Raw genomic sequence first — 13,402 nt, 5'->3', positions numbered from 1 at the left:
TTGGCCTCTTTGGCTCATGGGAGTTGTAGTTTTCTCATTTATTTTCTCACCTGGACGTGGCTGTAAATTACAGGTCGATAGTAGTTGGCACAGGTCACATTATAAGTTTCTTATGTAAGAAAGAAAAGAGCTTGCGACGAGGGCCCTCGCAGGTCCCTTTAAGGAACACTTGCACGTTCTTTCTATTTAGAACCCCTGGAGCAGGGTTGCCTGGCTGCAGCAGAGGCCAAAGGTCATTGCTTTGTTGGAAGTAGAACGCGGGGTGGGGTCAGAAGAGAGGGGGATTAGGGCAGGTTCCAAGGGAATCCCCCGCACTCCCTCTGAGCCCTCTTTTCTCCCCTGCTTACTTCCCAGAGACCCAGAGATTATCGAGGTGGTCAGTTATGTTTAGAAATTGGCCAGACAGGAAAGGAATTGAGGTGTGATTGTGAAAAGCCTCTCTAGGCAGGAGAAGAGGAGAGGTCTCCAGGATCTCAGGCAGGTAGGTACTGGGGGTCTGGGATCACTGGGGATGAGGTGTTTGGGGTCCAGAGTCTTGAGTTCTCATGTCTGGGTGAAGGAGAGAGTTAGATATTGGTGGAAGAGCAAGCTGGACTCCTGGGCTCCTGATAGTGGTGAAAGCTGGAAACAGGCTTCAGGGACCCTAACAAGTATTGGCACTGGAACTTGGGTTGCCTGGGTCCAGGAGAAAATCCCAAGCTTAAGATCAGGTGTTGGAGGGCAGAGCCTATTGGGATGTTGGGTCTGGTTCCTGACTCTTTGTTTTGCTTCTCCAGGATGTCTTGGGAAAGTGATACATGGAAGAAAGAGTAAGTGGGGGAAATGGGATGGGCAAGGGTAGAGATGGAGGGGGCGAGGGGGCGCTTTGATTATACCAACACCTGCTCAGCAGCTCTGGTCTCCTAATGATGTGTGCCTTGCAGGAAGGGGCTGGGGGCTTGGACTTCTGGGTCCTACCTACCTAACAGGAGGGAGCTACAGATGAGGACCACTGGGTCTGAAAGAGGAAGGGCTGGGGGCTTTGAGTCCTGAGATAGGAGGGGCTTGAGATCTCTGACCCCTGGACTCTAGATAGGCCAGTGCAGGGAGAAAGAACTTCAGCACTGGCGGAGCAGACTCAGGTTCTATCTCTTCTGTGACCTCACAAGTGTTCAGAACCCTAAGTTGGGCAGTGGGAAGAAGGGGAAGGGCTCTTGGGCAACGGGGGTGCCCGCTTGCTGTCACTATGAGCCTGCACCTCTCTCAGGGCCCTGGGAGATGAGCTTGCCGCTATGAGACTGCAGAAGCTGGAACAGCAGGTACTGTGCCCAGGAATCCTGCCAACCCTCCCCTTCCATCTTCCATACCCTCTCAGGAGTCCCACCCCCAGGACTTGATCTGGGAGTGGGCCTCACTGGCTCTCTCGGAGTCTCAAGTTTTGCAACTGGGAAACGAGAAAACAGGAATTTGGAATCCTCAGGAAGCAAATCTTGGTGACAAGACTCCGAAATTTCTAAGGAACAAGGGTTCTGGGTCCTTAGGATTCCTAGGTCCTTCGGGAGGAGGGGCCTGGATGCCAGGACTCAGGGTTCTATGGAAGGAGTTGCTGACAGACGGGAGGCCTGGAACTCCCCCTTGCCCCAGGCCCCCTTTCACCCCTGTCTTCCAGTTCGGTTCCTAGACCCCCACCCCACCTCTTCTCCGCTCCCGCAGTGGCGTCTGTTTGAGAAGAAGCAGCGACGGAAGCGCCAAGAGCCCCTCATGGTTCAGGCCAATCCTGACGCTTCAGTGCGGCCGCGGAGACCGAGGAGGCGGGAGAAGCGCTTCTCGGCTGACAGCGGTGAGGAAAGGTGTCCCGAGTCCGGCAGGCGCGCAGGCTGGAGGGAGGGGCCTGTGGGAGTGCGGTGGGGGCTGGGGCTAAAGGGCCTAGAGGGGAGGGGCCTGGTGGAGCTCGCGGAGGGTGGGGGCGCTTTGATAGATCTTTGGGCGGGGCCTGTGAGAGTTCGGGGACGTGGCCAGAGAGATCGACAGTGCGGGGTATGGTGCATGTAGAGGTGGGCCCCGAAAGAATTCTGTGATTCGGCTAGGGTGGAGCCTGGGAGAGCCGGGGACAGCCCAGAGAGTGCGGGGACGGGGTCTAAGGAGTCGTGGAACTCGTGGGCTTGGGAGAGTTGGGGGAGATGCCTGGAAAAGCGCCGGGACGCAGCTCCTGAGAAACCGGAGGGCTGAAGTAGGCAAAGCCCCGGGGCCAGGCCTGGGTAATTTAAAGCCGATTTACTGGAGAGCCCGCGTGGGACTGTTTACACACTGAATCGCGACAGTTTAGTGGTGGGGCTGTGCTTGTTTGAGTCTTGAGGTTCGGGTTCTGAGTGGGTCTCGGGGGGTTGGGTAGTCAATCAGGGGCGAGGTTTGGGAGACCAGCGAGGAGGTGGATCTTCTCAGAGGACCAAGATTTTATGCTTCGTGTTAATGGGCCTCGCCACACCTCCCAGGCCCCAGGAACCCTTTCCTTCAGGAGAATGTGCCAGAGGCGCATTTGTGCCCTGGATCCCACGGTATCCTGGGCATCGTGAGCTGCGGTGGAGATGGCAGTGGCGAGCGTGATCCTCTGCTGCCGCCGACAGAAGCAGGTAATCTCAAATCCTTGGGCGGTTGATACCCCAGAACTCCACTCCCCCTAGAACCCAGGAGTCCAGAACCACTCAGTCCTTGCTGTCTCCAAAGGACCCCCGCGGGCCCGGATATACTTCACCGCAAGGAGTCCAGGTCATGAACCTTCTCCAATCCCCAGGAATCTGCATCTCCAGCCCTCTTCCTTCCCTGGTTTCAGAAATCCCAGTCTCCAGTTCTCCCTTACTTGACTACCAGGCAGTTCTGATCTGGAGTTGGAGGAAATCTCCGTGGAGGATGTTCCTGCCTCGCCATCTCCTTGTGAAGAGCCTCTGGGGACTCTCTTGCAACGCAAAGGCTGGCTAGCCTGCCAACGATCTGGTAATTTCTGTGACACTGGATGAAGTCTGGTCCCCTGGTCCATGTGGCACTTCCTCCCCCTTTTTTGTAAAAGCTCTCTTGAGATATATTTCACATATTATACAAATTCACTCATTTAAAATTGTACAATTCCATGGTTTTCAGTGTATTTACTGAGATGTGCAACACACACCACAATGAATTCTAGATTATTATCATTACCCACAAAAGAAAACCCTATATATTTTATCAGTCACTGCCCCACCCGACCCCCATTTCTCCCAGACCTAAGTAACTACTAATTTAATTTCTGTCTCTTTAGACACTTCATATATAGAATAATACAGTATATAATTTCTTGTGATTGGCTTCTTTTGCAGCATGTTTTCAGTGTTCATCTATTTTATAGCATTATCAGTATTTCATTCCTTTTTCTTAATAACATTCAATGGCAGGGACATTTCCTTTTATTCTCATGACTTGACCAGTGATTTCAATAACAGGACTCTGGGTTATAACGCCAAACTTGCTCCCTCCTCCCATTTTAGTTCCCCAGTCTCGAGGATGCTCTCTCTGGGACAAAGGAAAGAGAGGACTCTAACCCCTCCCTGTCCTTAGATCCAGGGCAGTCACAGACTTCTCAACTTGTGCACATAGGGGAGGAGGAGGATCTGGCAAGTGAGGTTGATGATAAATAAGTAGGAGTCGGAAACCTAGGAGTTCTGACCTTCTCCAGCTAGCACTGATGACCTTGTCCCAAGCTCTTGGGACCCACGTGTCCTGAGCTCAGTCTTTTCAGGGCTTTTTTTTTCTACCCCTTAGGCGCCAGTGCTGAGGACAAGAGCGAATTACAAGATGTTGGAAATGAATACGAAGTGCCCAGTGCCAGATCAAGCCCTGGAATGGGTGGTGACGGTGGCCTTGGAGACTTGGCCTCCAACAAGGTGGGAGGTGGCACAGCCAATAAGGATATAGGAGGAGGAGGGCTAGTCTCAGGCTCGCGGGGCGCTAAAATTCTGCAGCCCAATCAAGGGCCCTTTTTACTTGTGGGTGGAACCTGTTATGTTTGGGCTAGCAGAAGTTCTTTGTGTGCACCATTTATTTTCAACCTAGAGGATCGGAATTGATGTGAGCATATACTTTAAAACCCAGCCCACCAAAAGGCGGTGAGCTTTGGAGAGGGTGAAATAGTGATAGGAAAGGACCAGATGGCACTCATTTTGGTATGAATGAAAGCGAGATAGTTTCAGTTGAGAAGATCTGGGCAGTATTATATGTTGTTAATATATAGACCCGGTGACCATGGGTATTAAAGGAATGGGCAATACTTTCAAGAGGATTCTCCAATTGGTAGGTGAAATGGGTGTGGCCAGTTGGGTTACTGGCCAATCAATAAATGAAGCGATCTTGGGGTTTGAGCTTGGGAATTGAATGTACTGGCCAAACAGCAGGCAGCTGAGATATTTGACCAATAGACAGAAACTGGTCTAAACGACGGAACCCTGAGCTGGGATGGCCAAGCACTAGTTGGCAAAGCGGGGAGCGGGGGAGGGTGAGCGGGTGAGGGTGAGCGGGCTGAGGAGGGCAAGCCTCGGCTGTCTCTCAACTTGAATTTGGTGCGTGGGCCAGGGCGAAGACCTGGAAGAGAAGAAAGAGGAGCCGGAGTTTACCATGAGGAAATCCCCAGGGACGGCCGACGAAGTGGTGTCCGAGGGCGCGTGCAGCGCGGGCAGTGGCGATGTGGGGAGCTCGCCCCGCAAGCCTCCCTGCGCCCCAGGCCCTCGGCTGGGCGAGGACATGAAAGCCTATGTGCTGCAGCCAGCGATGCGCGGTCACACGGTGCAGTGTCGCATCAGCCGCAGCAAGGGCGGGGTAGACAAGGGCATGTTCCCTTTCTACTACCTCTACCTGGAGGCAACCCACGGCCGGAAGGTGTGGTCTGGCAGCTTGGAAACAAGTCCCACCTCGCAGGGTCTTGAGTGAGATCAAGACTTACTTAGGCGAATGGAAGCCTTGCTCTTCACTGAGCTAGGACTAATCAGCTCCAACGTCAGGCCCTGCCCTTCAGAGAACTGGGCTCCTTTATTCTCAGAGCCCAGTGGCATAGGCCCTCCCCATCCCATAACCCAGGCTTGTCCACTTTCGAATTGAGCTGGCCTTTCTCACAGCTAGGCCACGCCTCCTCAGAGTCCCAAACGCCACCCCTTACAGACCCTCCAGGTATTTGCCACCTTTTGTTGGGGCTTCCCTAGTAGCTCAGCTGGTAAAGAATCTGCCTGCAATGCAGGAGACCCCGGTTGGATTCCTGGGTCGGGAAGATCTCCTGGAGAAGGGAACGGCTACCCACTCCTGGATATTCTGGCCTGGAGAATTCCATGGACTTTGTGGTCCATGGGGTTGCAAAGAGTTGGACACGGCTGAGCGACTTTCACTTCTCACTTGGTCCAAATCTAGACCCTAGTCCCACCCAATCCTGAGACAGCTCCCGGCCCCTCTCAGAAGCTAAGCTATTCCATTGATAGCCAAGCTAAGCCCCTCTCAGTCAGGTCATTTTTCTCTCACGTGTGACTGCCTCTCAATTATTCATTCTCCCCCAGAAAGAGGCTTTTCCCCTACTCAGTGCCAGATAGGGTTTTCACAGAGGAAACACTAAAGTCCTGCTGTAATGTTCCAAGTGAAGCCCTTCCCTATTCTAAAACCAGGCCCTGCCTGCCAGGCAAGTTCGCCCCTGCCTTGGCTTTCCCTCAGCCCTGGGCCCAATATCTGAAGGAGTAGGGGGAGATATTAAGATGTGAAATGAAGCTCCCCTTTCGGGACCCAGGTGACACCCTGCATCTACCAGCAAGCCTCAGTTCAGTTGCTCAGTCATTTTCAACTCTGTGAGCCCATGGAGTGCAGCACGGCAGACTTCCCTGTCCATCACCAACTCCCAGAGCTTACTCAGACTCATGTCCATGAGTCATGATGCCATGCATCCATCTCATCCTCTGTCATCCCCTTCTCCCGCCTTCTGTCTTTCCAAGCATCCAGGGTCTTTTCCAATGAAGAAGACCTTTGCATTAGGTGGTCAAAGTATTGGAGTTTCAGCTTCAGCATCAGTCCTTTAAATGAATATTCAGGACTGATTCCCTTTCCTTTCCAGCAAGCCTTAGGACACTTACTGCTCCATTACCCTTTCCCCTGTCTTGGGATACGGTATTTCCTTGTTTTTGGACCCCTGTGTGCACGCTAAGTCACTTCAGTCCTTTTCAACTCTGTGACCCTATGGACAGTAGCCCACCAGGGTCCTCTGTCCATGGGATTCTCCAGGCAAGAATATTGGAGTGGGTTGCCATACCTCCTCCAGGGGATCTTCCTGACCTATGGTTCGAACCTACATCTCTAAGGTCTCCTGTATTGGCAGGTTGCTTCTTTACCACTAGCGCCGCCGCCACCAGGGAAGCCTGGGTCTTTCGGACCCCTAGCTCTAGCCAAATATCAGAAGTCGATTCTAATGGGCTATTTATCACATCCACAGCACTTCCTTCTGGCGGGACGCAAGAGAAAATGGAGCAAAACCTCTAATTACCTCATCTCCTTGGACCCTACAGACCTGTCTCGGGATGGGGACAATTTTATGGGCAAAGTCAGGTGGGCAGAGTTCTGATGTGTGTGCTAAACAGGTGGCAAGGGGTGGGAGGAAGGGGACAGTTGAACTACATTTCCCAGCAGTCCAGGGGTACAAATTCCACCTGCTCTAGAACTGTTTCTCTTAGGGACTGATGGGTTATGTAGCCCTTCAAGTTGTAACTCCAGGGTGGTTGGGAATAGAACTGAAGACGTTGGAGGCAAGCCTGGCATTAAAGACATTTGACTTCTTGAGCGGCAGGGAGCTGGGACTTCTAAGTTCCTGTGACAGAAGAGGGCTCATATATGTGAGTTCTGTCTTAGAGGAAGAGCGTTCCTAAAGGCCCAAGGCAGGAGCCTAAAAATCCTTCTCCCCAGAGGAAGAGAGGGACCTGGGACTGGTAAATGGAACGAGTCTTATGTAGAGGATGCATTGAAAGACTTGATGAGATGACATGGGAAAGCAAAACAGAAATATTGTTTTTATTCTGACCATTTCCCTCCTGGAGCAGATCTAATGTCTTGGGCACCAAGTTCAGCATCTTCGACAATGGGGTGAATCCGGAAAGGAAACATTTTTTTCCGGAGACAGCTCAGATCAGGGAGGAGCTAGGAGCTGTATGTTATGTGAGTGTCGGGGGGGATGAGAGAGAGGAGTAGAACGGTGGGGAGGGAGAAAGAAGCCGGTCAAATGGAGCATACCACCCTCAGGAGACCAACGTCTTGGGATTCCGAGGGCCCCGGAAAATGAATGTTATTATTCCGGAAATCAACGCCCAGAACCAGAGAATCTGTGTCCAGCCAAAAAATGTGAGTCCACCAAACTTGAGAATCTCTGGGTCAGTGGAGGAGGAAGGTCTAGGGGACCGCCATAGATGCTAAGAGGAGAGGGGGCCGATGGATTGCGTAAGGTCACATAAGCCAGGAGGCTTTTGTCAGACTTATATGTCTTAGGAAGAGAAAATTTGGGACTCAAAATTCTGCTTTCGGAGGAAAAAAGTTGGTTGGTAGTTGGCTAACCACAGCCCCCTACTTTACCCTTAAGGAACAAGAATCGCTTCTGAGTCGCCTCAAACGAGGGGCCAGCCAGGGCCTGGTCCTGATGCAAAATAAAGCCCCATCGTGGAACGACCAGAGCGGCGCCTACGTGCTCAATTTTCATGGTCGGGTCACACGGGCCTCGGTCAAGAACTTCCAGATCGTGCATCCGGATGACCGTGAGCTCCTAGGAACCGATTTACCTTGGCAAGGGGGCTGGAGGAAAAGTACTTCTCCCATTAGCACTTGAGCGATTTTGCTGGGAGGGTCGACTCCACGCTATTGCAAAGCCTATAGGGAAGTGTAGTGTACACGGCTGAAAGTGAAGTCGCTCAGTCGTGTCCGACTCTTTGCGAGTCTGTCCATGGGATTTCCCAGGCAAGAATACTGGAGTGGGTTGCCATTTCCTTCTCCAGGGGATTTTTCCGACCCAGGGATCGAACCTGAGTCTCCGGCATTGCGGGCAGACGCTTTACCGTCTGAGCCACCAGGGAACATGCCTAAGGGCCATGTAAACACACCTCCCGGATTCTGGGCGGAATAAGGGCGCCGCACAGCCTCTCGGGAGTCGTAGTTCTCGCGGCTCAGAGGCCCGCGGCAGGGAACTAACACACCCTCAGTTCCTCACTTCCTCTTTAGCGGACTACTTCGTGCTCCAGTTTGGTCGTATAGCCCCAGATGCGTTCATCATGGACTTCCGCTTCCCACTTTGCCCTCTCCAAGCCTTTGCCATCTGCTTGTCCAGTTTCGATGGGAAGCTGGCATGTGAGTAAATTCAATAAATAACTCTCATCAGCTTCTGTGCCTGCTCATTTAAAGAAAGGGCCTCAGCATGCCTTCTATTACATGAGTTTACTAATAACCAATATTTACTAGATGGCGCCTGGGCGTCCCGTTCTGTGCTCTAGCGAGTGGGCTTATGGGCAACACTTGCTCTCCTGAAATCATAGTCCGATCATGGGGGATGGGTCTTAACAAAAATTCAAAATGCTCGCCTGCTTTAAAGGAGGAAAATATAAGATGGCTGGGTCAGAGCAAGGCATCTCTAAAATATATATACTTTTATGCTACATCTGAATAACCACAAGGAACTAACTGAGCCAGAGAGGTCAGGGACGGGCACATCAGGCAGCAGCTCATACAAAGGTGGAAGGGGGGTTGGTGGTTTTCGGAATGAAAGGCTGGTGTAGCATCAGCCTGCTGGGGAACCAGTGGGGAGGGGCAGGGTATGAGGCTGGACCGGGTGCAGGACATTTGGAGCACTCTTGTTTGAACTGCTGAGATTTTTTAAGTTGGAGCAGTAAGTAGGATGGGTAATTGAAGACTTGCATGAGTGGATGAAAGAACAATTACAATAGTAGCCAACACTAACATGTTATTCAACAAACATTGTTTTAATTATGACTTATTTTGGGATCTTACAAACTCTTAAGGTATGTGCAGTTGTTAGCTGCATTTTACAGAAAAGGAAAGTTTATGGACATAGGATTTATAAATGTGAAATCAGGTACATTTATAAGTGTAAAAGCCTTGGGGAACTCACATCTGCCAGTAGAGAGGATAAGTCTTTGTATTTCAGGAGCAAATTAGTGAGTTCAACTCCCAGACCCTTTGGGGAGATAACTGTCCTAGGTTTAATAAAATGTAGGCAGAAGCAAAAAAAAAAAGACGACAAAACCCATCAGTCCTTAGTTCAAAGAAGCCTCCGGATTGGAAGAGGCAGATTCAAGGGATGATGGGAAATGCAGTTTATCTTCCATGGAAGTTCGGGCCTTTATGTATTCCCCTCTCAACTATCTTGGGGACTCAGGAGTAGTGAATGCTGTCAGCTCAGACACACACGGAGACGCTGCTTATTACAAAAAGCTTTATTCATTATATAAACCAACAGTCAAATAAATAAATAGTTAACACAAGAACTACTTCACATTAGCCACGCCTCCCACTGAGGTCTAGGCAAGGAGACAAACAGGGAGGGGAGGGAGAAACCAGAGCACGGCTTAAGGGTGTGGCCTGGAGGGGGGACATCGGTGAGGTCCGGGTAGGGACAGGGACGGTGGCCAGGGAAGTGGGAGGGTTCCCGAGACGTGCCCAGGCCCTGGCCCGGGCAGCAGGGGTGAGGTAGGGACCCAGCTCCTCTTGGACCTGGGCGATGCGTCGGGCAAAGCGGCTTCGATCCCGGGCGAACTGCTCCCAGGGGCCTCTGCGGGCGGCCTGGGCCGGTCCTGCCCAGACAACCAGGGGATGGACGGAGACCTTCTCAGAGAAGCGCACCTGGAGATGGACGGGCACAGACACGGGGAGACACACACACACACAAGATAAAAGGGCCACAGGTGGGGAGGTGGGGAGAAAGAGAAACAACAAAAAAAATGAGTTGCACAACAATGCTTGTCATCTGGCTTGTTATCTCTCCTGCCAAGTGATTCCTCAGCTGACTCACTGAAGGTAGAGGTGGGGCCCTGGGGTTGACATGAGCTCAGAGGCTCCTTCCTCCCACAGGGGCCAGCCTCTTGCAAAGGATTGCATTAACGTGAACACAACCCTCCCAATGGAGCTCACATGCAACCCTCTGCAATATGGGGAAGCCAGGAGTCAGGGCCTCCAGTCCTTTGGTCCCCAGGTCCAGGAGTGCTGGCTCCCAGCCCTCTCATCCCTCACCTCAAGAATCTAAGTTCTCAGTACCTACCTTTCTGGTCTTCGGGAGAGGTTCAAGGTCCAGATGCCTGGTGGGGGTTTGTGCAGACTTGAGCCGTCTTTGCAGTCGGAGGGGCAGCCGAGGAGGAGCCCAGGGAGGTGGGGGCTTCTCTCCAGGTAGATAGATGGCCACTCGGAAGGGGCAGGGCTCAGCTTCTCCCCACTTCTCAGGAGTTTCCCCTCCATCTGTTTTCTCTTCAGGCTGATAAATCTGGTCCCTGAGGAGGGCACTCTGGGTCTGAAGGGAGGGGCTGGGTCCCAAGTCAGCTGCTCCTGATTCATCATCTTCCTCCTCATACTCATCTTCCTCCTCCGTGTCTTCTCCTGGTCGATACACCCAGGTGCTCAGGAAGGCACTTGTGGGTGGGATGGCAGAGGAGACCCCGGCTTCTCCCTCATCTTCAGTTGCTTCTGAATCACAGTCCTCCTCTTCCTCTGTGTCTCCTCCTGGTCGATACACCCAGGCACTCAGGAAGGAACTTTTCAGAGAGATGGCAGAGGAGACCTCGGCTTCTCCCTCATCTTCAGTTGCTTCTGAATCACAGTCCTCCTCTTCCTCTGTGTCTTCTCCTGGTCGATACACCCAGGCACTCAGGAAGGAACTTTTCAGAGAGATGGCAGAGGAGACCTCGGCTTCTCCCTCATCTTCAGTTGCTTCTGAATCACAGTCCTCCTCCTCCTCCGTGTCTTCTCCTGGTTGATACACCCAGGCACTCAGGAAGGCACTTGTGGGTGGGATGGCAGAGGAGACCTCGGCTTCTCCCTCATCTTCAGTTGCTTCTGAATCACAGTCCTCCTCCTCCTCCGTGTCTTCTTCTGGTCGATACACCCAGGCGCTCAGGAAGGCACTTGTGGGTGGGACGGAAGAGGAAGCCCCCATTTCCTCTGAATCACAGTCCTCCTTCTCCTCCTCCTCTGTGATCGCACTGGATGGATGCTGCCAGGTCCTGAGGGAGGGCCTCTGGGCTAGACTTGTGGAGTGTGGCCCTGGGTCAGCATCTCCTTTCCCAGCCTGTTTGTCCTTCTCCTCCTCAGGCTCCTCTCCCAAACAACATTCCCAGGACCTGAGGTGGGAGCCTACAGATGAGGGGTACATGGAGGTCTTCGTGGCTGCTTCAGTCTCTGTTCTTTCTTCTGTGGCTCCATTCACCGGGCCGCACACCCTAAGAGCTTCTCCATCCTCCTCCTCCTCTTCCTCCTCCCCTGGGCAACACTCCCAGTGTGACAAAGGAAAAGAGAACCGGGTCACTTCGTTACCTCCAGTAACCGCTTCTTCCTTAGATTCCTTCTCCCCAGGAAGGTCTGGTAGAGATCTTATCAGAAGGCTGAGGGGCAGGAGAGCAGGCTGGCCATCCATAAATTCTTCCTGCTCTCTAGGGACACCAGTTGCTTCTTCCTCACTGTACTTTTCATCACCATCATCGGAAAGTCCCCAGACTTCGGGAAGAGAATGCTTGGCTTCCAGGTCAGGGCAGGCCCCTGGGGAGGCTTCTCCGTCCTCCTCAGCTGCTCCACTGTCTTCGGTCTCCTCTTGAGGGTGCCTGCCCCAGGGGGCATGGTAGGTGGCCAGAGAAGCCTTTGCTTCATCCTCCAGGCCAGCTCCTCCCTGATCTGCTTCAATTACTGCTTCCACCTGCCAGGGCTCTGGAGGTCCTGGGCCCCTCAGGAGGCTCCAGGCCCGGTTGAGAAGGCCCATCAGCGGGGACAGCAGGAAGAAGGGGTGGGTACCACTCCAGGGGGCAGGTTGATGGGGTATTTGCCCTGGAGCCATCTGTCTGGGCTGGGGAAAGAGCAGGGAAAAAGGAGGGTCAGGTTTAGAAGCCATTTAGGGAATGGCATCAGAGGATGACCTTGAGTCATAGCAACCGAAATAGTAACACAAACAGCAATGTAAGAGTTCCTGCCCCACATTCCTTTCTGATCCTAGCCACTCCCATCTCTGACCTTTGTTTCCCCACCTCTTCTCTCAAAACCCAGGAGTCCCCAGTTTCTCCTTCCCTGAGTCCAACAAGCCCCTAGCCCCATCTGATCTCAAACCCGAAAGTCCTGGTCCCAGGAAGCCAAAACGCAGGTCCTCTGCTTACTTCTCTTGAGGACAAAGTCCTAGTCCTTGCTTCTCTCAACTCCTGAGGACTGACAAATTAGCTCCCGTCACCCACCCCCGCCTTGGAAACTCAAAAATTCCGATCCCTGGATGGTTACTTCTCTGGGGACCCAAGAGTCTGGCTCCCGGACCCCTCCTCCGTCTGCTTCAGGACTCTCAAATTCCCAATTCTTTCTGCTTCCTAAGTCGGAGCCCTGGGGTTCCTCCCACCCCTCCAGAACCCCTCAGGTTTCCAGGCCTTCCTTAGAACCCACCGGAATTCAGAAGTCTGAGCTCCCAACTCCTAACTGGCCAGGAGTCCGGTCCCAGCCCCCAACCCCTGGGGACCTAGGTGTTCCGATCCCCTCAACTCACCAGCTCTGGACTGCGCGTCAACCCGGAGGCAGGAGCGCCGGCTGAGGTTGCCACAAGCGTTCGCAGGTTCGGACGGCTCGGGAGGTCAGCGCGTTCATGTCGCCCTCCGGCGTCGGGCTCGAGGACTCAAGGTGTCACCGGCTGCTACAAGCGCTGTCGCGACAAAGAGGCGTACGATCGTCCACGAAAACATACAAATACATCCAGGCCGGAAACTTCGCGAAAAGGTGACGCTACCGTCAGCACTTTTATGGGTCAAGGCAGCCGGACGTGCTGACGTCAGAAGGGAGGCGGGGTTTCGAAACGTAAACGTGAGGGAAGGGAACGGAAAACAAGGTTGGACTTCTCGCGGAGATTCCGCGCTTTGTGACATCACGCGGCGGCGGTGTTTCCAAGCGTGGCCACGCCCCAAGCGAGCGAGCTGTCACTCAAGCGCGTGAACTGCTCAAGCAGAAAGCCAGCTCGTTTAACCCTTGTTCCAAGCAAATGCCTCGCCTCTGACTTAAAACCAGGCCCCAGTCTAGAGTCTCCTACTTTCCATCTGTTCGACTTCCTGCCTGGTGTGGGAGAGTATTATTGTTCCCATATCATACATAGATGGGGAAACTGAGGCTTGGGAATGAAATCACTTGCCCAAGGCGGTCACAGCAGAGT

At 53.0% G+C, this 13,402-nt stretch overlaps 2 protein-coding genes across 4 annotated transcripts in view; one reads left to right on the top strand and one right to left on the bottom strand.

Moving 5' to 3' along the window:
- TULP2 (tubby like protein 2) overlaps nt 1–8,390 on the top strand; it is a 63,023-nt gene extending 54,633 nt beyond the window's left edge. Inside the window, exons 2-14 of one of the 3 annotated variants that reach the window (XM_005692698.3) lie at nt 355–481; nt 777–809; nt 1,247–1,298; nt 1,693–1,819; nt 2,472–2,609; nt 2,848–2,970; nt 3,772–3,893; nt 4,579–4,881; nt 6,467–6,579; nt 7,068–7,182; nt 7,267–7,365; nt 7,601–7,772; nt 8,233–8,390. In XM_005692698.3, coding sequence (XP_005692755.2) covers nt 778–809; nt 1,247–1,298; nt 1,693–1,819; nt 2,472–2,609; nt 2,848–2,970; nt 3,772–3,893; nt 4,579–4,881; nt 6,467–6,579; nt 7,068–7,182; nt 7,267–7,365; nt 7,601–7,772; nt 8,233–8,366 — 1,530 coding nt within the window. In that variant the 5' untranslated portion in view covers nt 355–481; nt 777 and the 3' untranslated portion in view covers nt 8,367–8,390. Of the gene's footprint in view, nt 1–354; nt 810–1,246; nt 1,299–1,321; nt 1,820–2,471; nt 2,610–2,847; nt 2,971–3,771; nt 3,894–4,578; nt 4,882–6,466; nt 6,580–7,067; nt 7,183–7,266; nt 7,366–7,600; nt 7,773–8,232 lie in introns of those variants that run through there. The other 2 variants (XM_018062747.1, XM_018062748.1) reach the window with 2 other exon arrangements.
- PPP1R15A (protein phosphatase 1 regulatory subunit 15A) lies at nt 9,447–13,000 on the bottom strand. Its single transcript, XM_005692692.3, has 3 exons — nt 12,749–13,000; nt 10,283–12,070; nt 9,447–9,867 (listed from the first exon to the last, which is right to left on the bottom strand). The coding sequence occupies exons 2-3, from the start codon at nt 12,059–12,061 to the stop codon at nt 9,523–9,525; spliced, it is 2,124 nt and encodes a 707-aa protein (XP_005692749.2). The 5' UTR covers nt 12,062–12,070; nt 12,749–13,000; the 3' UTR covers nt 9,447–9,522.

The sequence above is a fragment of the Capra hircus genome, chromosome 18, assembly GCF_001704415.2.
Source record: "Capra hircus breed San Clemente chromosome 18, ASM170441v1, whole genome shotgun sequence".
Classification (NCBI taxonomy): domain Eukaryota; kingdom Metazoa; phylum Chordata; class Mammalia; order Artiodactyla; family Bovidae; genus Capra; species Capra hircus.
The sequence above is the reverse complement of the archived record's forward strand: the minus strand, read 5'-3'. Positions and strand labels throughout refer to the sequence as shown.